At 40.5% G+C, this 26,127-nt stretch overlaps 1 protein-coding gene across 1 annotated transcript; it reads left to right on the top strand.

Annotated features, from left to right (window-relative positions):
- Positions 1-390: 390 nt before the first annotated feature.
- Positions 391-25,056, top strand: ap2b1 (adaptor related protein complex 2 subunit beta 1). Its single transcript, XM_012881459.3, has 22 exons — positions 391-508; positions 5,265-5,319; positions 5,479-5,584; positions 6,019-6,154; positions 6,439-6,684; positions 7,452-7,642; positions 7,744-7,965; positions 9,326-9,446; positions 9,660-9,755; positions 10,477-10,592; positions 10,688-10,853; positions 12,238-12,336; positions 13,327-13,586; positions 13,734-13,926; positions 16,019-16,060; positions 16,682-16,834; positions 17,622-17,767; positions 17,863-17,992; positions 18,964-19,048; positions 19,428-19,514; positions 21,027-21,181; positions 23,609-25,056. The coding sequence occupies exons 2-22, from the start codon at positions 5,283-5,285 to the stop codon at positions 23,681-23,683; spliced, it is 2,862 nt and encodes a 953-aa protein (XP_012736913.2). The 5' UTR covers positions 391-508; positions 5,265-5,282; the 3' UTR covers positions 23,684-25,056.
- Positions 25,057-26,127: the final 1,071 nt, after the last annotated feature.

Here is a 26,127-nt window from a genome sequence, read left to right as displayed (position 1 = left end):
AGCTACCTGTTAATACCTGCCCTGAACTCCCACGAAGAGGAGCTCTTCTAGCGTTGCGTTCATAGCCGTGGGACTTTAGTTCAGATAGCAAAGCAATGTTAAATATCTAAATTAATGATGAAAATGTAAGCATTACTTCTAACCACTAGTCCTGAACTAAAGGAAGGATTGATTAAAAATAAAATAATGTTAAAAGCAAACGTTTTTGATTTGTTTAACATGTCGACGTGTGAAACCTTCACTAATGTTTGCGGATTCAAATATCGCTGATTTGAATTTATACATGATCTTATTATTCCAGTTAACAAGGTTTAAAACGTTTCTTTATATGTTCAAAGTGAAACAAAAATCGGAATTCCGAGGCCTTTGCCTCCGTTTTCTTGGGGAAGTTCTCCGGTTTTCTTGGACCGTGAACGCACCATTCTCCATCTTCCTCCGAACAGGGAAGGGACCAACCTGCGTCCTGCTGCACCCCATTGAAAACTCTCCGTGTTACTCATTGAAACAGGTCGGCAAATGATGTTTTTGTTTGATATTGCTGGAACGTTATTTAATTTTTGTGAGATTTGTGTTGGTTTGGGTTCCGTTTGGCTGCATTTTAGCTCATGTCCTGTCAGTAGCTGCAGCGATGATGGAAACTGGGCCGCTGCTCTCCTTCCTACCGTTTTGTGTCAATTTTAACAACATCTTTTATTGAAACCCCGTCATGCCGCCAGGTAAAACGTTTCTGAATTTTAGAAACCCAAAAGGCTGTCTGGTTTAAAGCTTTTTTTTCTCGCCATTAGTTGTGAAAAATGACTGGAGGTTAGCTTTTAGCTTGAAGCTAACCGATAACGCCGAAGTAAACATACGATTTGTAGCTCTTTTTCCCCCTTTCTTTTAGAAATCTGGGCTACCTTTGATCAGCTATAGTTCAAAATACAAATTAGTTACAATGATAAAACTTAGATTGAAACATTTACTCTATTTCCGGTTCTTTGAGGTCAGTATTTGCGAAGAGACAAAATGAATCATTTTTGGCCTTTAGCGTACTCCGACTTAGTACTACTTTAAAGGAAAAACTACAATATTGTTAAACAGTACAGTAACACGTTGTTTTTAAAAACATATTTATATAGGCAGTGAAGATTATTTCAGTCCAGGTGTGGACAGCCAAAGTCTTAGACTTTGGACTACAGCTGATCATAAATAGAGGAATGCACTGTTGCGCCGAATCAGACGCTAACTTCAGTGTCGCAGCTAGCCACTATTAGCCAGGTAGAATCAGCTTCAATGGTCAAGTCTGTGCATACAAAGAAGTGACCACTGTTTCTCTTTGCTCTAAACGAAGACATTTTAAGTACACGCATATGAAAAAACAGCAACTATAATACATTGCGTAGAGAGGGCCGCCTACCACAGGTAACCCTGGAGGAGCTGCAGAGCTCCACAGCAGATACTGCATGCAGGTTCTGTCCATGGGACCACAATAAGCCACTACATACAGGACTGTCTCAGAAAATTAGAATATTGTGATAAAGTTCTTTATTTTCTGTAAGGCAATTAAAAAAACATGAAATGTCATACATTCTGGATTCATTACAAATCAACTGAAATATCGCAAGCCTTTTATTGTTTTAATATCGCTGATTATGGTTTACAGCTTAAGAAACCCAAATATCCTATCTCAAAATATTAGAATATCGTGAAAAAGTATACTAGTAGGCTATTCAACTAATCACTTGAATCGTCTAATTAACTCGAAACACAACTCGGGTTTCCTGAGCCTTGAAAAACACTCAGCTTGGTTCAGTAAACTAAATCACCAGTATGGTAGTGGTTAAGAGACGACATAAGATTCTCACAGTAACTGGTGTACTGACCATGGCATTACTGTCCTTGATTGGCCTGCCAATTCCCCTGACCTGAACCCCATAGAGAATTTGTGGGGTATTGTGAAGAAGAAGCTGAAAGACACCAGACCCAACAATGCAAATGAGCTAAAGGCCGCTATTGAAGCATCCTGGGCATCCATAACACCTCAGCAATGCCACAGGCTGATTGCCTCCATGCCACGCCGCATTGATGAAGTAATCTGTGCAAAAGGATTCCCAACCAAGTACTGAGTGCATTAATGGACATTTTCCAATGTTTGATTTTGTTTTGCTGTTATAATTTTATTTTTTTTTACTTGGTCTGAGGAAATATTCTAATATTTTGAGATAGGATTTTTTTTGTTTTCTTCATCTGTACGCCATAATCAGTGATATTAAAACAATAAAAGGCTTGCGATATTTCAGTTGATTTGTAATGAATCCAGAATGTATGACATTTCATGTTTTTTAATTGCATTACAGAAAATAAAGAACTTTATCACGATATTCTAATTTTCTGAGACAGTCCTGTAGAGCTGGGCATTTTGGAAGAGTGGCCGGAAGAAAATTCAGCTGTTCGCCATGTTTGGCACAAACCCCACACATCCCATCACCTCATGGTGGCATAGCAGCATCATGGTGTAGGGATGTCTCTCATCAGCGGGGTTATTCTGGAGCAGAACCCGTGTCAGTCTGCCTGTGATTTGAGACTGGGTCAGAAGTTCACCTTCCAGCGCGACAATGACCTGACGGATACAGCGCAAGAAACACTCTTAGTGGTTTTAGGGGAAACGTTTAAATGTGTTGAAATGGCCTAGTCAAAGTCCAGCTCTCAATCCTGTGTTCAGACTTGAAAATCGCTGTTAACAATTGAAAACCATCCACCCTAAAGGAGCTAGAGCGGTTTAGTGTTGAGGAATGGGCAAAAAAAATAATAATCCCAGAGGCCAGATGTGGCGAGCTCATAGAGACTGAACCAAACGAATGTGACCTGCAGCTGGAATGGCTGCACAAAGTACTGACTTTAGGGCAGGTAAATGGTTTTCTTTCTATTTGTTGTTTGCTGCACAATAAAAAAAAATCCACCGTCAAAGTTGAAGCCATGTTGTGTGGAAGAAGCGGCACAAACTCTCAAACAAATGCATTTTTAACTCCAGGGTGTGAGGCAGCAAAACATGAAAAATGGCAAGGCCCTGTATGTGACTAGCATAACGTGTTAGACTGAGGACGTCGCATTTATCGTTGATCTGGACTCTTAATTGTTGTCTGCAAATCCTCCCTTGGTCTAGGAAGTTTAATTCAGTTTCATTATAGAGTCTGTGGCACCCATTAGTAGCTTGACAGGAAGCAGGACAGAGAGAAAATGGGAAGAAAGGCGGTAATTGCCCCAGGTAGGGAATCAAAGCTGACCACTGAGAAACATCAGGTCCAGTCTTGGACACTTTCACTGTTGAAGCCACTGATTTTTATGCTGTCATGGTTTCGCTCCACTTTAACCTGGTGTTCTACCAAATAATTGATGAAAATCCATCAGAAACATAACAGTTTCGTCCAGGGATGCACCGATGTGAAAGTTTAGGAAGATATCGATTCCCGATATTATTGCCTTTGTGTCTGATAACCGATATTTACCCATGTGTCTGCGCACACATTTACTTTTCTGTGATGGTTAAATTCTGTAAAAGTTTGTACTGACTGAAAACTATTCTAACTAAATTTTTGAATGTGGCTTACGGTCTAGACTTACGCGCTGCTTTTTCAATTTTTTTTAATCTCTGCTTCATTTAAATCCCCACAATCTTGGCTGCGATGCATCACTGTCCCTTTAACATGACCACATGACCATCCTCCTCTCCTTCCCCTCTTTATACACAGCTAGAAATGGCAACCAGCTGGAAATAAATCATAAATATCAGTTGTTAATATCAGCCCAGCTTTACTTATTGGACCGATACCGATGTGTTAAAAAATGACTAACATTGGCCGATACCGATGTTAGTGCCGATATATCATGCATTCCTAGTTTCTTCTTGTTCTGTACATTTTAAAAGGATACGTTTGTTGAGAGCGGAGGGACTTTCTCAGTTTTGTCAAAGTGCATTTGTAAAATGATGACAGGCTCTTAATGGATCTTTAAGACCTAATGTAGGTGTGCTGAAAGGTAAATCCATGTAGTGTATAGTCAGTACTTGGTTGGGGCTCATTTTGCACAGACTACTGCATATAAAGCTGTGTGGGATGGAGGAGCTCTGCTGTGGTGCGAGGTATTAATAGCAGCCTCCAGCTCATCTGCATTTTTGGCTCTAGGGTCTCTGATCTTCCTCTTGAACGTACTGCATAGATCCTGCCGTTTAGCTCGGGTTAGTTTGCAGGCCAATCAAGCACAGCGGTGCCGTGTACTTTTAGGCAGGTTTTGGTACTTTTGTTCATCCGCTGAATGAAATCCCCCTCTCTATGAAGATTAAAGTGCTCCAGCATTTCCTGGTAGACGCTTTGCTCTGACTTTGGACCTGGTGAAACACAGTGGAGGCACACCAGCAGGTTACGTGGCCCCTCTAATGATCACCAAATGTGGAAACATCACAAGCAACTTGGTTCTCAGAGGACCTGAGACCACTGAGCGATGGTCCAGTCCTGTTTTCATCCTGAGCTCAGGTTAGACGCCTTCGATGCTGTCTTTGGTTCAGGAGTGGCTTACCACAGAGAATATGCGATAGTTGTAGCCCACCTCCTGGATACGTCCTTCTGGTGCCGCTAGATGCTGTCCACATCTTGTACATCTGCCCCCTTGCATTTTTTCCTTCCACTACACTTTCCTGTAACATGCTTGGATACTGTGAACAGCCAGTTTCTTTACAAATTACCCTTTTTTTGTCAGTGAATGTCCACTAGAAAATGGTTAAATCAGAATTTATTTATATATATATATATATATATATATATATATATATATATATATATATATATATATATATATATATATATATATATATATATATATATATATATATATATATATATATATATGTATACCCTCACCGCCTCAGATTGTCCACCTCTATTATCACCAATCTGGACCCTCTGACTTCTAAAACCTATTTATATCCAGTTACTAAAAGACCCACACAAACAAAGGCAGATGATTTAGAAAAAATACAATATGGAGATAGTAAAATATGCTAATGTACCTATTATTGATTAGTTGCTATGCAAAGGAAAATGGGATTTTGTTGTCGATTTTGCTGCTTGTAGATTTCATTATATATCATATTACTGCACTGTGTGTGTGTGTGTGTGTGTGTGGGGGGGTGTTAAAAAATTTCTAGTTGCACTTATTAGGATCAGTGTTTGTGTCTGGGGGGGATAAAAAAAGGAATAGGTCTTATTCTCTTTATTTTTGGTTTCTGACAGACAGTAAACACCACCGCCATGACAGACTCCAAATATTTCACCACCAACAAAAAAGGTGAGTAGGAAAAAAAAAGGGGGGGGGGTTATTTTCTTCATTATACTTAAAGACTTTTTTTTTTTTTTAACCTTTTTATTTGTAGACTTAAAGATGGGGGGAAATGTACTCTTTCACACCCAAACCGTGTAACTGTATCGTGTTTAATCCATTTTTCAGGGGAGATCTTTGAGCTGAAGGCGGAGTTAAACAATGAGAAGAAAGAGAAGAGGAAAGAGGCGGTGAAGAAGGTCATCGCTGCCATGACGGTTGGCAAAGATGTCAGGTATACGCCAGATTAGATTTACCTGCTCATCACATGACTTTCCCCCGCTGAAAAAAACACAATCCCCACAGGATGACGCTGCCACCGCTGTGTTTCACTGTGGGGATAATGTGTTCACGATGATGTGAAGCATTTGTTTATCTTTCAGCAACGCATGGAGGCTTTACATGTTCGCTTTTTTTCCCCCCTAATCCGATCAGATCAACCAGTTTTTCTTTCACATCTTGTCGGATTCTGTTACCATCCAACGCACAAGTGCATTTCAATAAGTTCTGTTTTTAAGCTCTGTAGAAAAAAAAAACAAGACAGATACTTTTCCAGTATTTCCAACCAGTTACCTTTAATCCTGTTTGTTTGACCGCTGACAAAAACGGTTCAGAAACGACGACGAGCCGCCAGACATGAGAACACAACAGCGTTTTCTTTGTTCTCAGCTCTTTGTTCCCGGATGTGGTGAACTGCATGCAGACCGACAACCTGGAGCTGAAGAAGCTGGTCTACCTGTACTTGATGAACTACGCCAAAAGCCAGCCCGACATGGCTATCATGGCCGTGAACAGCTTTGTCAAGGTAAGGCTTGATATCGAGAAGTGCATCAACTTTTTACTTTAGATTGAAAGTAGGAAAGACTAAAAAAAATCTGAACATGGAGAAGATGGGTTGTGAAATCCAGCTTATACAAGAGCGAGTCCCATTGTTAGCATTCTGAATGATTCTCTGATTAGCTTCCGGGGTGTTGGTCCCTTCTAGCTATAGATTCAACACCCTAAATCCCAACAATGCGTGCGGTCATGTTTTCCCCTCTGGGCCCTTGTGGATACTTCCTGTTGAAAAATTCTCTTCCTGTTTCACAGGACTGTGAGGACCCCAACCCTCTGATCCGGGCTCTGGCCGTCCGGACCATGGGCTGCATCCGGGTGGACAAGATCACCGAGTACCTGTGTGAGCCGCTGAGGAAGTGCCTGAAGGACGAGGACCCGTACGTCAGGAAGACGGCGGCCGTTTGCGTGGCGAAGCTGCATGACATCAACGCTCAGATGGTGGAAGATCAGGGCTTCCTGGACTCCCTCAGAGATCTCATCGCTGACTCAAACCCCATGGTTGGCCGCCTTCTTCGTTTTTTTTTAATTTCATAGACATATTTAGGGTAGGGCTGGGCGATATGGATTAAAAAATAGATCTCCGATTTTATCATACCAAATCCGATTAATCAAAAATTTTTTTCCTCCTTTTTGTTTCATAAAAAGAAATTAAAGAAATTATTTTAAAACCTTGCTTTTATGTCAAGTATTTCGTCAGGGAGTTGACCTGAATTCAAAGAGCAACTAAAAACAAGCTGTGAAACATGCTTGTAAAACAAGATGGCAGCCGTGCCATTATAAACAATGAAAATATAGCAAAACATTTGCTGCTAGTGGTATTACACATTGAGCTAAGAACAGGCTTCACTGCACTTGTGAACTTCAAACTAAGTTTTAAAAAAAAGTAAATAAGTAAATGAAGTAGCTCGTATTATGGTAAAAAAAGTTTCTACTTAATAATATTTTGACAATACATTTGCCTAAACATATATCCAGCATCACATGCTGTTCTCTTCATGGAAACCCAATGAGTGTATTGGCAATATAAAATCCAGATTTTCCAAAAATGAAATCTTAAAGAATTGTAAATTCGAATTAATCGATTAAATCGATTTATCGCCCAGCCCTAATTTAGAGTTACATTTTAGTGGTTGCATTCGGTTTGTGCCCTTTCAGATAAAGCCGGTTAAAATGAATTGGAAAAATGTCCATGATGAATGTCGCTGCTGATGAAAAGTTTGCTGAGATCTCAAGCGGTTTCACAAACTGGACCTTCATCCACGCAGGTTGTCGCCAATGCAGTCGCTGCTCTGTCTGAGATCAGCGAGTCTCACCCCAACAGCAATTTGCTGGACCTGAATCCCCAGAACATCAACAAGCTGCTGACGGCCCTCAACGAGTGCACGGAGTGGGGGCAGATCTTCATCCTGGACTGCCTGTCCAACTACAACCCCAAGGACGAACGAGAGGCTCAGAGGTAGAAATCCTGCACTCCTTAAACGACCCTGTGCTTTTACGTCACCTTTCCTCCCTGAACTCATGCCGCTGATATCGTTCTTCCCCTGTTGCGTCCCGAAGCATCTGTGAGCGCGTCACTCCTCGGTTGTCTCACGCCAACTCGGCAGTGGTCCTGTCCGCTGTCAAGGTCCTGATGAAGTTCTTGGAGCTGCTGCCGAAGGACTCGGACTACTACAACACGTTGCTGAAGAAGTTATCTCCCCCGCTGGTGACGTTGCTCTCAGGGGAACCAGAGGTCCAGTATGTGGCTCTGAGGAACATCAACCTCATTGTTCAGAAGAGGTATGAGACCATCTGTGCTTCCTGCTCGTTGATAGAAAGTCTCCCAGCATCAGCACGGCTTCCCCACACTGTTTGAAACATGTTTAAATTACCGGATTTTCCGGATTATAAACCGCTCCAGAATATAAATTGCATTAGTCAAAAAATTATTCTCACTGGACTATAAATCACATTTATTTAGACATAAAAACTTGACATTTAATCTGGTAAGCCAATTTATTAAATTAAACAGCAGCAACCAGACATGAAACGTACCTGGGAGGATGAATGGGGTAAATTAGCAACACCAACCAGCAAGGTTTTATCCAGCGCATTTCAGCATAAAGGCTCTTAACACTGAAAGTTGTCAAAATTTACCTAAATTAAACCGTGAGCGTAACGGTGCTACGTGCTAAGCTAACAGTACAACACGGATCTTTCAGAGCAACATAAAGCTCACGTGCATCAGCGAAGCTGTAACTCACCCGGACAGCAGACCTGTAAGCTAGCGCTAGCTGGTATTAGCTTCACTGACAGCCCAATAATGGGGTTCTGTCGTGGTCTAGGCGCTTTGAGCTGCACCACGCATCGCTCTGTTGCGTGAGAGTACAGACGGAAACAGCGAAAAAACATACAAACATGTTCAGTCTTTGTTGTCTATAAGTTAATGTTTCAATTAATTTTTAAGTGGTACAGGAGCAGGATAGTTTACAGAAGCCTATAGCGCCCTCTTGTGGCTATAGGTGGTAATGGTTACACCTTGGCTCATGTTGGTCAATATGAATCACGATTGAATGAATTCGATATATTAGTCGCACCTGAATATAAGTTGCAGGATCGGCCAAACTGGAAAAAAAGTGTGACTATTTTTTTTGTTTTGTTTTTTTTTCCTCTTTATGCCGCATTTTTTGAATGATGTGACGTATATTCCAAAGCGATTTATAGTCCGAAAAATACGGTAATTTATGTGTTCCTTCCCTGTTTGGCAAAACAGTAGACCAGATAACATCGACAGAACTCTGTGTCTAAAGTTGATATTTACTGCTTCAATGTTGCAGATACAGGAGCTTTAGATTATATTATATTAGATTCAACTTTATTGTCATTACCCAGGTTCAGGTACAAGGCAATGAAATGCAGTTTAGGCCTAACCAGAAGTGCAATAACAGCAAGTGAAGGATATACAATAGTTGTTACTCTAACAGAGTTTATACTATAAATTGAATAAACTTTACTGGCCTTTTCGAGTTGATCTCCAACATCATTGTTATAGTGTTAACGTAGCTAGCATGTTGTATCCCTCAGCGTTCAGTTTGTGCTGCTGTACGTTTGCCTGATGGGGAAAGTTCCCGACAGAATCTAAAGCGCTTTTTTTTCGCAGGCCTGAGATCCTGAAGCAGGAGATTAAAGTGTTCTTCGTCAAGTATAACGACCCGATCTATGTGAAACTGGAGAAACTGGACATCATGATCCGCTTGGCCTCCCAGGCCAACATTGCCCAGGTAGGAGCCTCGCAACAAGCACAGCTGCGCAATATCTGTAATTTGAAGGTGGACTCTCTTTTTTTTTTTTTTTTTTTTATGAAATTTGGAAATCAAACACGGTCAGAGGGAATTAGTCTAAGGTTTCAGGAAAACGTGTTTTCCTTTTGCATACAATCAGCTATGTGGAAAATAAAGGAGTGAATTTAAACAAACATATTTGGACCGTTACAGGTTTTGGCCGAACTGAAGGAATATGCCACAGAGGTGGATGTTGACTTTGTGCGTAAGGCTGTACGAGCCATCGGACGCTGTGCCATCAAAGTGGAGGTGAGAAATGTCGCCATCTAATCCGTTTTATTTAGAAGAAGCACTAAGAAGTTGGCTGGTGACCAAAATCATAGGATTCCCAGCTTGACAGGTCCTGGCCTAAGACATGTAGGTTGGAACCTCAGAAATCCAATCTCCTTCCCTTATAGTGAACGCACCATCCCAAAGCACCCATAGGTCTTGCTGGTGGTAACGTTCCTCGATGTATAGGTAATCACTAAAAGGAGGAGGCTGAATTTTTGTCAGGAGAAGGACTAAAGATGTAAAAATGATATTTAAAAGACAAATAGTTTCTTTGGAGGCATGCCAGCTGTGCAAATTAGAACTAAGAGCTGGACATCAGCAGATAGTTAGAAAGCTGCTGCAAAGTTTCCCCGTTTTACCCCACAGAGCTGTTCCTTTCTCAGACTTAACAAAGGTTTCCATTCTCCAGGGAACACACAGACACAGAGACTGATATTAACTCTAATCACTAAGATAAGATGCTAAAATCTACTTAAAATGTCAACTCTGATTATTTTGTCTTTTGTTTTAAAATAATAGTTAATCCCAAACAAGAATAACCGATAAGGAATGATCCAATGACGTTCTTCTAGTAATCACATTTGCCTGGCGTGGTTAGCATGGCTCCAGGGTGGACTCGCTGAAAGGATTTACTGTTGCAAGTTATTATGAGCCTTTGTTCTTGTATTGGTGAAGCACGTGTCCTTTGTTTCTGCAGCAATCAGCTGAGCGCTGTGTCAGCACTCTCCTGGACCTGATCCAGACGAAGGTCAACTATGTGGTTCAGGAGGCCATCGTGGTCATCAGGGACATCTTCCGCAAGTACCCTAACAAGTGCGTTTCCCTCGGCACGCTGTGAGAACACCCTGACTGTTAACATCTGTCCAGTTCTATTCCTCTCTGACCCCTGGGATGCTGACGTTCTGCAGGTATGAGAGCATCATTGCCACTCTTTGTGAGAATCTGGACTCCCTGGACGAGCCCGACGCTCGAGGTGCCATGATCTGGATCGTCGGAGAGTACGCCGAGAGGATCGACAACGCCGACGAGCTGCTCGAGAGCTTCCTCGAGGGCTTCCACGACGAGAGCACTCAGGTGAGCTCGTTACAAAGAAACAGCGCTAAAGTTCCTGTCAACTGACCTCAAACAACTAGCTGTCCTCAAATTAAATCTGAAGCGACCAGAAGCTCTTTGGATTAAAGCCTGGTTTATGCGTGAATCCTTGTGGGAGGAATAAAGTTCCAGCACTTTTATTGATAAACAGAGCAACACTGCAAAAACGGATCTAAAAATAAGTAAAATGTTCTTAAAGTTAGTGTATTTGTCCTTGATTTGAGCAGGTAAATAAGATGATATGCCAATGGAATTAGTATTTTGACCCCTAATATAAGATAATTAGACATCCTGCACTTGAAATAAGATGATGGAGATGAGTTGTTCCTATTTTAAGGTCAAAAATATTATTCTATTGGCAAATCATCTTATTTACCTGCTCAAATCAAGGACAAATACACAAATTTTAAGAATATTTTACTTATTTTAAGTTCTGTTTTTGCAGTGAGAGATCACATAGATGGAAAGTAATCGCACCCCGCAGTCCCGCTGCAGTCTGCCTGTTTCTGCCGCTCTTCCTCCCCGGCTTCCCCTAAATACCCCACAGCTGTACCGTCAGATAACAAAGACAGTCATACCCCAGACATTCATTATCTGCATAGTAACACCAGAGCATTTGGCCTTGGCGCACCTGGGAAATTTTCTAACTACACAGGCATTCCCACATGGAAAAACATGGCGGACAAGCAAGGGCGCCTTATGGTGGAGATAAATAATAATAATAATAATTGAACTTTATTGGAGAAATTCACTTCTGCAACTTAACCCATTCCCTTGGGGAGCAGTGGGCTGCCACTGTGCAGCAACTGGGGAGCAATTGGGGGTTAAGGGTTTTGCTCAGGGACCCAGAATGGCAGCTTGTGGGAGTTGAACTCAGAACCTTTGGGACCAAAGCTCTGTGCTCTAACCAGTAGGCTACCACTCCCTCATAAATGTAGACATCATTGGGATTTGGCCCAAAAAGATTACCATGTTTAACAAATTAAGATTCCTGGGTAGAAATCGCTGTCACTCTTGAAAGAAAGTCAGAGGCTTTTAAAATTATATGAACAACTGTGTTTTCTACTGTTACCTTAAGTGGGGTGTGGTACGCTTAGTATAAGAGTGCAACGCTGCCCTCTAGAGTCTAGGAGAATAGTGCTGCTTCTGAGGAAGAGCCACACGGCGCTGCGTCCGCACGTCTCATTTCCCTGTGGAACGTACATCCATCAAGCATAAAGCGACCTTAACTCAAAATGCTGGTTGTGGAAGTCGCCATGTTTACTTGAATCCACTTCCTGTCCATGTTGCTGTTTTTAAATTCTGAGTTACTCTCCAGTTATCCACCGCGTCTACACACAGTCAATTTGCCGGTCTTGCTTTGCAGGTGCAGCTCACGCTGTTGACGGCCATCGTCAAGCTGTTCCTGAAGAAGCCGTCAGAGACTCAGGAGCTGGTGCAGCAGGTCCTCAGTCTGGCCACTCAGGTCAGTGTTGTTTGTTTTCCTTACGCTTAGATACGGCTTCCAGAGTCTTTTTTTATGCAGTAGTTAAACCTTTTAACGGCATTTGGGTCATGAACCGCAGACCTGAAATTTAACATCTACATATGTTTTGATCTTTTCATTAAATAGAAAAGTCTTTACTTTATTCTTTTTTTTTTTAGAGCTGCACATTTAGGTGTGTGCAGGTGTTTACAGATTCATAATATAAAGTGTCCATTAAACACTGTCTGTAATGTCTTGTTTTTGTCTTTTCCCATATGAAACGACACAGGAAATTAATTAGTTTTTCTATATTTGACACCTTAAGGAAAAATATTAGTTCCCAGTTCGGATTTGAGCTTTATCTAGCTTTCTATGAAGCTGGTTATCAACAACAGGCTTTGCAGGATATATCTTCAATTGAGTGTGGAAGATAAAAATAAGAGCACTCATTAAATCTGTTTTCAATTTTCTAATTTCTTATTTGTTTCTATAATTATTTTTTTGATTTCCCCGTTTTACGAAGAATAAAATTTTTGTTACGCAACCTTTACAATTCGAGCTACATCTGCAGCAGACGAGCTGCATCGCTGTGGATGTGTCCTCAGTGAACCCAGAAGTGATCTCCCCTGTCTGGTTTCATGCCGGCCCCCCGTCTGAGCAGGTCAGGTCACATCAGACGGGCCAGAAGCCCCAGTGACCAACGCGATCTCTGTGTCCCTGTTCCCTCGCTGTGAAAGGCTTTGGAAAGGTGGAGAAACTCTTTCCAAGCTCAGAGTCACCAGATCAAATCCACATGTTAAAGAAAACTGATGATTATTTGGCGACTTTAACGTTTGTACATTGTGGAAATGAGGGGAAACGAGACGTGGCGGTGTTCATTTATGGTTTAGGTTGTGATAATTTGGAGTAAAAATCTAAATTCAAATCTGATCAGCGGCACAGTCCTACATCCAGACTTATTTCAGCTTTTTCTCCCCCCCCCCTCAACAGGACTCTGACAACCCAGACCTCCGTGACAGGGGCTACATTTACTGGCGCCTGCTGTCCACTGACCCCGTGACCGCCAAAGAGGTGGTGCTGTCAGAAAAGCCCCTGATCTCCGAGGAGACAGACTTGATTGAGCCCACTCTGCTGGACGAGCTGATCTGCCACATCGGCTCGCTGGCCTCAGTCTATCACAAGCCGCCCAGCGCCTTTGTGGAGGGAAGTCACGGAGTGCACCGGAAGCACCTCCCTGTCCAGCACAGCAGGTCAGACACAGAGCAACCCTGCAGCGCAGACAGAGCCTCATTCGTTATCTCGCGCTTTTATACTGTTTAACTTTTACTTTGATTCAGAGAGTTCGCTGATATTGTGAATGAAAGGAGCTAAGTTTGTTCTACTTCCTCCTGGAACAGCATTGACACAGGCGAGAGCCCCGTGAGCGGTGGCCCAGCCGCCGCCATGGACCAGCCACACGTTATCCCCAGCCAGGGGGACCTGCTGGGCGACTTGCTGAACCTGGACCTGGGACCCCCTGTCAATGTTCCCCAAGTCTCCTCCATGCAGATGGGTGCGGTGGACCTTCTTGGTGGAGGCCTGGACAGTTTGGTGAGCTCAGTTACACAGAGGAATGTTAGCTGGTACTATTCAAGCTGCACTAATTGGCTTTGCTCCAAGTGCATGGGGGTAACATTAACATGGGTGCACCTTATTTATTTGGTTGGTTTAATTTTAGTGTCGGACATATAGACAGCTTTTTGTTTAACACTTTTCTGACATTTAGGTGTTCATAATGGGTTCCAGCTCTGAGACCTTCACATGTACAAGCGCATTTTAGTAAATCGCAATATCATAAGAAAAAAAAAATTCAATATGAAAAGTGTAATTTGTATAATATTATTATATGGATTCATTACACACAGAGTAATATGTTTCAAGGGTTTATTTATGCTTATGTGTGCTACAGCTAATTATGTGCTCTAGGGCTATGTTCACACTGCAGGTCTTAATGCTCAATTACGATTTTTTTGTGAAATCTGATTTTTTTTTTTGTGTGGTCGTTAACATTTCCAAATATATGCGACTTGTATGTGATCTCCTGTGTGAACTGAATTCATACAACCGAAGTGTCCCGCATGCACACTGGAGGACGCGATGACGTCACACGTAGCAAAGCGTCCTCAGTGTTTGCGGAAATAAACATGGATTATATTGCTGGCGCGCATTTTGCGGTCATTAATTTATTTTCTAACCGGAGCTTTCCCTCCATTGACTGCTCTCCTCTTTGTAGTTCGCTATGGGTGTCGTTTTTCTTCCCGCTTCTGCATAGCAGGATGCAGAATAGTGACGTTTGTCGAGTATCAGTGACGTACAGGTCGGATAAATACGACCTAGCCGTACAGACACAGGTCGCATTTGAAAAAATCAGATACGTATTGGATTTAGGACCACATATCTAAGTGGCCTGGGTCGCATTTGAAAAAATCCGATGTATGTCGTTCAGACTGTCATGAAAAGATCAGATCCAGGTCGCATATGGGCAAAAAAATCGGAATTGGTTCACTTCAGGCTGCAGTGTGAACGTAGCCTAAGACTATTTCACTGAATATAAAAAACATTACATTACACTCATAAAATAAGATTTTTTAATGCAGTGTTGTGGTCATGTCCAGCATAAAGGTGTTGACGCAGTCCACAACGAGGATGATCCACAAAAGCCACGACTTGTAGACTATTTTGACCAATCACCGCACATCCTAAGGATCATATTGGAAACCCTTTGCTGCCATCCAGCGGTTGGAAATATGCCCAATTTAGTAAATTTGCAAACTAAACATGTAAACTCAAATATTGTTTTATATTGCAGTTAACAATCTGCTAAGTTCAGAATCAGCTTTACAGCAGTAACATAAATAATTCATTTTCTTTTTACGATTAATCTAGTGGGCGATCAGTGGAAGGGTGAAAGGAAAAAATGTGATGGAATAAAAATATTTATTGAAACATGTATATTATCAGACCATTAAAATGTTTTTTCCTTCCACTCAACTTTCCATTAAATTACTTTAATTTTCTTTTCTTTAACAATGATATTTCTGGGGGCTTACCGTCCATGTTGACGGTGTCGACGACTGTCTGCTGAAAATGGCCATTACTTAACATTTCTCTTCTGTATACAAACTATTTAGCTTTTGGTCTGATGTAATCAAATATTCTGAGTTTAACTCTGGGTTTTTGTTAACTGTAAGCCCTAATAATCAACACTAACATAAATAAACGCTTGAAATATTACTAAACTCTTGAAATATTACTTTTGCACGTAATGAATCTTACTTTTTTTTATTTATTTATTGCAATAAATTACCTTTTCAATAATAGTGAAATTCTTTGTAAATACTCCTGCATCATATTTAAACTTTAGTAAGACTATGGGTAATTTAAGGCGATATAAGTCTCAGTTTTACGTTTGAATGTTTAGACTTCTAAATAACTTTCTGTCAAAATTAATATTATATGTTTGTTTTATATAACATGCAATGCAAACATAATTTTTTTTATTTTATTTTTTTTAATCCCAAACCGGGAGGGCTGCTCTTGATGGCTCATGGTTGCTAAGACGGTCTCTGTTTCTGTCTCTGTGTGTTTTCTGTCTGTCTGTGATGTTTGGATCTTTGGGGGCCTCTCTTCTTCTCTCCCATAGCTGGGGGGAGACCTGGGCGCAGGTGTTGGGGGAAGTCCAGCAGTAAGTCAAGCCCTTTGCTGCACGCTGCATGCCTCCTGAACTAAACTCACCGCACCGTCTGTGTTTTCTGTAGCGTTAGGAACTTTATGGCTTTATATACCTACATGCACTGCTTGAAAATGTCATTTTTTTTCTTCTTCTTTTTCTTTTTTTTAGCCATTTTTTAAGCTGATGAAAGCCTGTTCTATTTTTATTTACATGTGCATTATTTCAGCCTTGATCCCATTGAATTGGTATTTTATCAATTTTGATACTGCCCTCACTATTGTAGACCATAAATCCTCATTAATGCTGAATTTAGTTCAAGATTCAGACTTCATGTTAATGAATAATTTAAAAGTAGGAATTCTGTGATCAATGGGCTGAAATACTCAGGTTAATTTAGCTCAGGTTTTTTATGTCTGCTTTGGCTGATCGCTTTTGAAACAGTTTAAAAGATCTTTTCCTTATAATCATGCTTCCTTCTTCGTTTTGCATGACCTGTCAGTCTTTGTGTGCTGATTTTTCTTTTCCTGCTTGGGCTTCTAGCTAATTTTCGGGAAGCTGATCCTTCCTAAGATCCATTGTTTACGCGAACAGTGTATTTTCAGTGTTGGTGTTCTTGTTCTGTAACTCCTTTAGGTGGGACAGAACTTCATCCCGTCGTCCGTCCCCAGCACTTTTGCTCCGTCACCCACTCCTGCTCCTCCAGCTGTCAGCAGCGGCCTCAATGACCTGTTTGAGCTTTCCACAGGCATGGCCATCACCACCGGAGGCTACATACCCCCGAAAGCAGTGAGTGCACCTTGGGTTAAAACTGAACTATGTTTTACAGGATGCTGAAATGATTTTAAGCATTTTTTTTTTCACTTTTTCTGGTATGTTATGTTACATGTTTGATTAGATTTTTAGAAAACGGTGAATGTTTTGGGGTTGGTGCCGTACTTTAATGCCAAAGAAAACAAGTCTATTATCAATTGTTTTTTTAAGACACAAATACAGCGACATACAGATGATAAAAAAATATAAATTCTCATATTAATCCCCAAGGATCAATTCATACAACCAAGTAACCAAATTTGGATGCTCCACTGTGAACTTAAACGCAGAGACGCATTTCCCCTCTGTGGGACTTTAAAGGGAAATATTTATTAAGTTACAGCATCTTCCCAAGCTATATCTACCCCTGTTAGTGATGTATTAAAAGCCCTTAAATAGAATGTTTTACTGGAGTAAAAGATGCAGGAAACTCTAGCCTTTTTTGAGTCCCTTTTTATTAAATGGAGGAAACCCACAAGACATCACAAAAGAATGTTTGTTGTTACAAAAAGTCAATTTCCTGGAGCATTGGGCTGCTCATTTGGTAGGGCAGGCAGGCGCACTGTGAGCAGAGGCTCTATACGTCGAGTTTTCCTTGGACTGATTCCCGGTGGCCATTTTCTGCATGTCTCTTTGCTTTCAAATTAACGTTAAAAAAAAAAAAGTGCCAAAAAAAACCCATCAGTCTTTCTCCCATGCTAAAACCCAGCTGGAGTGTTTTTTTGTACTTTGTTCTCTTCTAAATGCTGCTGCTTTTTCCCAGGTGTGGCTCCCCGCGGTGAAAGCTAAGGGGCTAGAAATCTCTGGAACGTTCACCCGCCGCCAAGGCCACATGTACATGGACATGTCGTTCACCAACAAGGCCCTGCAGCACATGAACGACTTCGCCATCCAATTCAACAAAAACAGGTCAGTGACCCGGAGGAGGGCACTTCTTACCAAAACCTTTTGCAGGAAACTTGCAGCCAAATGACACCTGCCTTGTGTTTCCATCCTCCTCTCAGTTTTGGTGTGATCCCCACCAGTCCTCTGCCCATTCACACTCCACTGATGCCCAATCAGAGTATTGAGATCTCCCTGCCTGTTAACACCATTGGGCCTGTTATGAAGATGGATCCACTCAATAATCTGCAGGTATGAGGATGAACTCACAGAACGTGGGTTGATTGTTGTAGAGTGACTTCTGGACTGTGTAACGGTAGATTTTGATTTTAATAATCTAAATGCTTCTAATAGCTAAGTGTTTAACAAATAAACCAGTGCCGGCTGGCACTTAGAAGCATTTTGAAGGGAAGGTGGAGCATAAATCCATCTATGGTCTGGTCAGTCCGGTCCACATTCCTTTATTTGCTTTTTTTCCTCCACCAAAAGCCTCAAGAAATTACTATTTGGTAAATAAATTATAAATTTTTTCTTTCTTTGGTTGCTCCATTCTCCCCTCTCATATTTTGTTGTTTTACTCCTCCGTTTGCATCTGTATGTGTGAGTGACATTCACACATATAGATTTTGATTGACAGGTATTATGAATTAATCTGATTGGCTGTTGAATAAAAAGGCTGATTGGCCACGGGCGCAGAGAGCTGTGCTCCGAAGAGTCTTTAAAGTAACCAATTGGAGACCAGCGTGAAGTCACATGGAGGCCAGAAGTTTAAAAGGATACTCATACTCTAATCTGACCGGTGCTTCTCGTCATTTACATTTATGTAATTAAAAAAAACTCAAATACACCCATAATGGATTAGAAAACACCTGTAAAATTGGAATTCTGGCGCGTTTTAAAATGCAGCAGATATAATTACTAATTATTTGGTAGTTTATGTTTACTGCTTATACTCTTTTTCCTGCAATTTTGATGGGGGCAGTTCCTTAGCGCCCCCTATTGACAAAAAAAACCCTAACATCCTTTGGAAAACTGAAGCTGGAAAGAAAATAGGAAAATGTTACCTTTTTTTTTTTTTTTTTTTTTTTTTTTACTCTTCTGTGACTGTGAGTCCTCTTTTGCCGTTCATTAGTGTGAAAGATGCATGTTTCTTACATATTTTTGGTATAATGTCTCTAAATCTGTTGTTGAATTCTCTTCCCGTTCTGCTTACATGTGCACAGGTGGCTGTAAAGAACAACATTGATGTGTTCTACTTCAGCGTCCTCATCCCTCTGAGCATATTCTTTGTTGAAGATGGAAAAATGGGTATGAATTAAATGAGATGCAGTGCAATAGTTAACAATGCATTTTTATTAGTCTTCATTGAAAATATTATTTTATAAACTTAAAAAGAAATACTAAAAAAAATTATATTTATCTCAATAAAGCCTGTCGATAGACTGGAATTCCCTCTGTTGACATTTATAGTGAAGTCGTCAGGTAATAGAAATCAAGTTTTATCTTACCAACAGAAGATTATAAATTGGTAGAAATTCTTATCTTACAAAACCACAATATGCTAATAGTAATAATTAACTCTTGTGTGTATACTTTGGATACTATGGTAAGAAAAGCTGCCACAGTTTCCGTCCGTCATCCTATAAAGTGATGGAGGTCTATCCTGATGAATGGTCTATGTTTTCAGAGCGACAGGTGTTCCTGGCCACCTGGAAGGACATCCCCAATGAGAATGAACTCCAGTACCAGATCAAAGACTGCCACCTAAACGCTGGTAGGCACCTCCATCTAGGTTTTGTTTGCTGTTTAACTATTTGGAGACTTTTGGAGTTTTACTAATACTACATAAACCTTAACTAGAGATCCAGCAATCAGAGTTTCTGTGGCTTATTTCAATCACTTGTAGCTCTTTGAGCTGCAGATGATCCGGGTTTTTCAGTACGGCTATATTTAGTAACAGACGAGTCCTTAATAAAAGGGTTGACGGTTATTTTAAAAACAGACAAAGTAAGTTTAATATGTCTTTAGCATCGTGTCTTTGTGATTGGCACGGTTTGCATTAATACCTGCAAACCCGAGTCTGTTTATTCCAAAGAGCAGGGATGTCCATTATCAGCCCTGGAAGGCCTGTGTCGGTGACCTTCGTGTTTTTTGGGTGTTTCATCGGTTCAGTTCAGCTGAAACCTGAAAGAAAATCATTAGAATCATTATCAGGCCTCTGCTAAACCTGAAAACAGGCTGCGTCAGTCGTTTTGGCACAGGGACACATCCAAAACAAGCGGGACACCAACCCGTGAGGACTGCAGTGGGACACCACCACTACACAGTAGTCTGCAACTTTTAGATGTGCTCCATGCCCTACACACCTGAATCAATTGGCTAACCTGTCACGCCGGCATGCAGTCAAGCCCTGCTAACAAGCTAGAGACTTTGATCAGGTGTGTTGAAGCAGAAATGCGTCTAAAAGTTTCAGGCCACCGGCCCTCGAAGACCATAATTACCTGAACTCTGAGATTTTCCAAAAGTGGCCAACATTTCAAAAGCCAGCGTATTCCCTGGCAGACAGCAGACTTCAACTTCCATTCTGAAAGGTGTTCTTAGCGGCAGCAGTTAGGGTTAAGTGTGGTGCATTTAGATATGGATGGATGAAAAAAAAATCTGATTTCTGATTTCCAGTCACTGTTCAGGGTTGATCAAGCTGAAAAGCTGATTTTTCGTTGAATCTCTACATTTTTACATTATCAGCACACTTACAGCTTTGAGTTCTTCAGTTTTGTTGGTGATGAATCTGGGAGGATTCTCAGCTCAGCTGCCATTTCATTTATTCTTCATTCGTCATAAAACGCCTTGTTAAGTTCATGTTTCTGTTTTGAAGTCTAAAATCGTACACTTTTTCTGCTTTTTCTTTTCTCACTCGCATGCGCATCTTTGGACCCTTTCTCTTTCTCTACAACTGTTCAGCTCCTTTCACTTTCTTTGTTTTTTTGTACAGCTGCTGTTAACTGTTCCGTTTTCAACAAAGCCATGAAAACCCCGCTGTGGCTTGCAGTCTGAGCTTGATTTAGAGCTTCTTTACCGCAGTCTGCAGGTTGCTAAAAGACATTCATTAAAATCCTCATAGAGCTAGCTGACCCTGTAGCGGTAGACGAGCTGTGAGTCTGGCCCAGTGTTGGTCTTGGTGCCCGTAGTCATTTAGTTTATCTGTTTGGTTTGTTTAGTTGTTACAACAGGCACCATAAGTCAAGCTGTTTCATAACGTGAGCTGATTTGGATTCCCGTCTTGCAGACACCGTGTCTGGCAAACTACAGAATAACAACGTCTACACCATTGCCAAAAGAAACGTGGAAGGCCAGGACATGCTGTACCAGTCGCTGAAGCTAACCAACGGCATCTGGATCCTGGCTGAGCTCCGCATTCAGCCGGGGAACCCAAATTACACGGTAAAGTCTTATAATATTTTGGTTTTGTTTTTTTTTTCATCCAGGTACTATTCATACTGAGGTTTCCCTCTGGAGCAATTCATGGTAAAATGCAATTATCAAGGCTGCTATACAAATAATCTTGCCTCAACCTAAATTAAATCTAATGCTTAACATTACTGTTCTCAGCAAATAAGTTCAGAAATCTAAAGATAACAGATAAATGATGGTTGATTTTTTTATTTTTTTTTGTAAGCTAGAATAGTATCTATTTCTGAGAGTTATGTATAGTTTTGAGTGAAACATACTATATTCCTGCTCCAAACCTACTATATATGATTGTAGGAGTTTGGATTTTTTTCGAAGAGGGAGCCATTTGAAGAATTTATGCAACGTTGAATCACACATAAGTCCCAGAAATTTACTGGGACCACATTGCTTGATCGAACAAGAATCGCCGCCTTTCACACATACAAATCAGTCGCAGTAAATGACCAGGTCAGCTCTGTTCACACGTAACCCAGCGATGCCTAATATCTCCTGCAGGTGGCAGTAATGCGAGGCATATAGCTTTAACTGATCAAGCCAACCTCTAAAGAAGAATTTGGGCCGGGAATAATGTCAAACAGCTGATTAGCTACAACAAACAACGGCTTCGGGTCCGGTGGTTCTTATTGACATCAGGGGAAGATCTGAACAAAGACTACGAACGTCTTACGTAATCACGCAAATGTGTGCCTCACTCAGGAATACAACGACTTTATTCACACTAGAGCGGTCCCAGTAAATTGCTGGGTATGATACGAGGTCTTGACCCGATAATATGGCGAGTCAGTTTTATCCGGTAAATCAGTTCCGGCTTTATTCACACATAACACTCCACCCAGTAAATTACTGGGTGAAGGTGGAAAGGGTGATAGGGTCTTTACGATTTGTAGAGTTTGAGCTTAATAGAAAAAGAGTGGAGGTGGTGGACTGGTAGTTAGAGCAGGCCGTGTTTGTCCTGGGAAAGTTGCAAGTTCCCCGGTTCGAATCCCATACACTGCCGCTCCTGAGCAAGACCCTTAGCCCCAGACACTGCAGAGTGGCGGCCCACTGCTCTCTGCCCTCTGCAGAGGATACGTTGGAATGTAGATGTTGGAATGACATATTATTTTTTTATTATTATTATTATTGTTGTTGTTATTAATAGTAAAATATGCTTCTTAGTTCTCCAAAGTCTAAGGTGTGGAGCTCTCTCGTTCTCTTGTTTCGTCTTATCGACTGTTTATTGCATGTACATGACATTTACACCCAAAATACAATAAAACTCCAAATGTTGGGTTTTAGGTCATTTTAAATGTGTCTGGTGTTTTGGTGTTCAATTTTTTATTTCTTTTTTTTTTTTTTTTCGCTTTTTCCATCCTTGTAAAATCAGTGATGTGGTTTTAAACACTCATTTTAAAGGTTAATTACTCCAGAACCTGGTAAATGTGTTAATTATTATACTTAAAACATCAGAACTGACAAAGAGCGCAGATTAATAATGCCATAATTATGCACGTTTCTATTGATTTAAAATTGAGTTTTGTGAAAATTGTGAATGCAAGTTTATCTGTAGGCTCTATTCGCCGTATCCAGCCATGCCTATTATTATTTTTTTAACAGCAGCACTTCAGTTTTGTTTTAGCACTAACGGTGAGCCGTCAGTCCGCTGTTGTCAGTACCAGAAAATGCAGAAAATGACACAGGAAGAACCTAATATGTCGTTAAAAGGCTCTTGGGGGACGTGTCTACCTTATCCAAGGGCAGGGCTCTCAACTCTCACACAATTTCCCTGACTTCACACGCATTGCATTCTTCACGCAGAAAAATAAAGCCCGTAATGAACAGGCTGCAGGTGATGCGTTTACAGCACCGGCCGTTCAGAGTTCAGTTAAACCCCCGCCGTCATACCAAAGTCAATCTAAAAATATATCTTTAGTTCTTAACAAAACTATGTTTTAGTTTTCTATCTAAAATAATGCAATTTCGCTTATTGCTCCTTTTAAAGGAACTCAGGAAGCCCGACTGTGTCTCCCACATATTTCAGCAAACTAGTTGGATTCTAAATTTGTACACTTTGAAACCTCTTAAAATATTGCAATACATTTACTATTTTGTACTTCGAGGGACTGGGTGAGTGTTTCTGATGTTATTTAGGTCAGTGTGTCCAGAAAATCGGCAGATTTTCCTGTTCCTGAGTTAACATTGGGTGAAAACCTCTAACAAACATGGCTGTTTTCTTTCATTTCAGGTTTTATGATTAGGTTTTTAACTCACCCAAATCAAATTTCTCCTTCTGTTGCTCTGGCGCCTTCCATTCTGTTTTCCAAATAAACTCCTGTATAAAAACAGGATTTCTCCCCACTAAGCCGTTAAAGTCTTCAACCAAACACTGACTGTTTTTGTCTTGTTTTTTTTTTCCAGCTCTCTCTGAAGTGTCGGGCCCCTGAAGTGTCTCAGTACATCTACCAGATGTACGACTCCATCCTGAAAAACTGAGCTCCCGAGTCACGGCTGCTCGCCTCCTGCTTCTTGAAAACACAGCTTAAAGCGGCCGTTTCTTCCCCGTGTCTGTAGCCGACTGCCAGAACAAGAGATACCCGACCCGAAAATGCTAAATAATTATCTGAAACTTTAGGTGTATTTTCATGTTGAAAAGTCATTGTCGAATCAGTTGAAATGAATTGTGGTTGACGTAGTTGCAGTGTCGGTTGTTTTGGCAGTTTGAAAGCGATGCTTATATTCCTGATTACACTCCACGTTTATATGTTGGTGTCCCAGTGAAGACGCGTTGATCATTTCATCCATAACCCAATATGTTCATGTTGTGACTGATGGTGAAACTGTCCTGAGAAAGGTTTCGATGATGCCATTTTTTCCCTCTTTTTATTTTTTTCTATATTTCTCCCCATTTTGTTTAATTTGGAGTAATACCAGAGTTGCTTTGTTAATTATTTCTTGTGAAGCGTCACAAATAGAAACCACTAACTTTTTGTTTTGTTTTGGCCTTTAAAGACAAAGCACATGTTGAATAGGTTCGGTATGTAGATGCAGACAGCAGTTGTAGAAAACATGTTAGTAAAAATTAGGATGTAAGTTAATAAATGTCATAAGAGGTCTAATAATTCACTGCATCTTAATATTTGGTGTTTTTTTTCTACTACTGTGGGTTTTATCTAAAATGTGCATTTGGTAATTTTTTTTGCATTTGATGTTCAGATCATAAGCCTCTTATAGAAGTTTTATCCTGCGGCCTGTTTGTGATTTCTGTTTTGTTCATGTCTGATAAATGTCTTTAATCAAAAGAAAAAAAAAGAAAAATATAATCCACAAATACAGGGGAGCAACATATAATCAAATTGTTCTACAGGAAAATTTGGCAACAAGACCATATTACCTTTTTAATTCAACCATTCCAATAACCACAGTTTTTGCCATTCCTTTTCACTTTAAGTATCGCTAAAATGCCCTTATTTCTCTTCCTCTTTAAACAAGTGTGCATGGCTTTATATATATTGTCATTCCTAGTTCATCGTGCATCTACCTCCATGTTTTCTTTTTTCTGTAATGTGCATTATTTATCCCTTTTCTCTTTTGAATACTGTTTTTGTTGTATTCGTGCCAGTTTAAGGTTGGGCTGAGCCAGCCAAATTCCGGCTCACAGGACCAAGTTTTCACTGAACCGAAATGCCAGGTTTGTGTTTTAATAATGTTTTGTCCTCATGAACTAATGTTGGCATTGCGTGGCGTATACACCCTCAGGCACAGAGCTGTAGTGTGGTACAGTTGTTAGTGTATGTTGTGTTGCGAAAAAACAAAGCTTTTATCACACTGAAATTTAAATAAAGAATTCTCTCTATTCCACAAATGCAGACGGTTTTGTTTCTGTTTTATTTATTGTCTGAGTGATTTTGTCTTTGCACATAACACGTCAATCTGCAAGATCCTCTGCCAAACATCTTTCTATTTTTAAAAAGAGAAAGATGTTTTTTTAAGAAAAGTTCAAATTACAGAGTGGGAGATATTTTCCTCATAATCGATGCTACCCAGCTTCTAGTGCTAATTTTGACATGTACTCGCCAACAACATACATGGACTGAAGCATTGATGACAGCCCGACAGGGGTGGACAAACGGGTCAATTGTCCCGGGCCCAGGACGGAGGGGGGGCCCAAAACTGACACTCTGACCAGCGCACACGCTGACTGCAGCAGCTGCACCAAATCGTCTCCCTCACGGCACTTTGCTGCTCCCATAGACATACGTAGACGCGTAGTTGGGCGGGTTCTGCATATGCTGCGATGCGTCAGAGCGTCCGCCATCTTAAATGTGGCAAATCTGCAGTTACTCAGCCGCTTAAACAGTATCAGAGAGACTTTAATCTCAGAATATACTTTGTATTCGTAATATTTTTATTTTTGTAATATTACAACTTTATTTTCATATCCCTTTAGCTTCATTCTCCTGAATTTATCGTAAAGAATAAAAATAATTAAAATAATCTAACCTGGCCCTATTACTCCAGGACTGAAATAATTTTGCAAACTGTGACTATTCTGGAAATGTTCCCTCTTAATTCTCATAATATGATGTTTTTCTCATAACGTTACCACTTTTATGTTTTTTTTTTTACTTTATTGTCCTAGGTCTTTTTTCCTCTTTAATACTCCCCCAAAAAGTCTGTTCCTAAAGTTTCACATGTGACACAGTTTTATGAATAATGAAGACCACAATTTTTAGATTTAACAAATTGATCCTATATTCATAACACATACACATATACACACACAAATATATATAATCCCACAGCTATTTATTTGGCTTATTTATGATACTTGAAAATCTTTATGTGTATGTATATATATATATATATATATATATATATATATATATCTACAGTATGTCTAAATACAATAGTCTGTACTGTATGCAAGCTAAAAACCT

Source organism: Fundulus heteroclitus, chromosome 11, assembly GCF_011125445.2.
Source record: "Fundulus heteroclitus isolate FHET01 chromosome 11, MU-UCD_Fhet_4.1, whole genome shotgun sequence".
In the NCBI taxonomy this organism is placed as follows: domain Eukaryota; kingdom Metazoa; phylum Chordata; class Actinopteri; order Cyprinodontiformes; family Fundulidae; genus Fundulus; species Fundulus heteroclitus.
This window is presented reverse-complemented; position numbering and strand designations above follow the sequence as displayed.

What these genes read in the sequence shown, in the direction of transcription:
- ap2b1 (XM_012881459.3), top strand. Translation starts at nt 5,283, where the DNA reads ATGACAGACTCCAAATATTTCACCACCAACAAAAAAG. An exon ending in GACGAACGAGAGGCTCAGAG is followed by an intron (nt 7,643 to 7,743) that starts GTAGAAATCCTG and finishes TGCGTCCCGAAG; the next exon opens with CATCTGTGAGCGCGTCACTC. An exon ending in TGTTGAAGATGGAAAAATGG is followed by an intron (nt 19,049 to 19,427) that starts GTATGAATTAAA and finishes CTATGTTTTCAG; the next exon opens with AGCGACAGGTGTTCCTGGCC.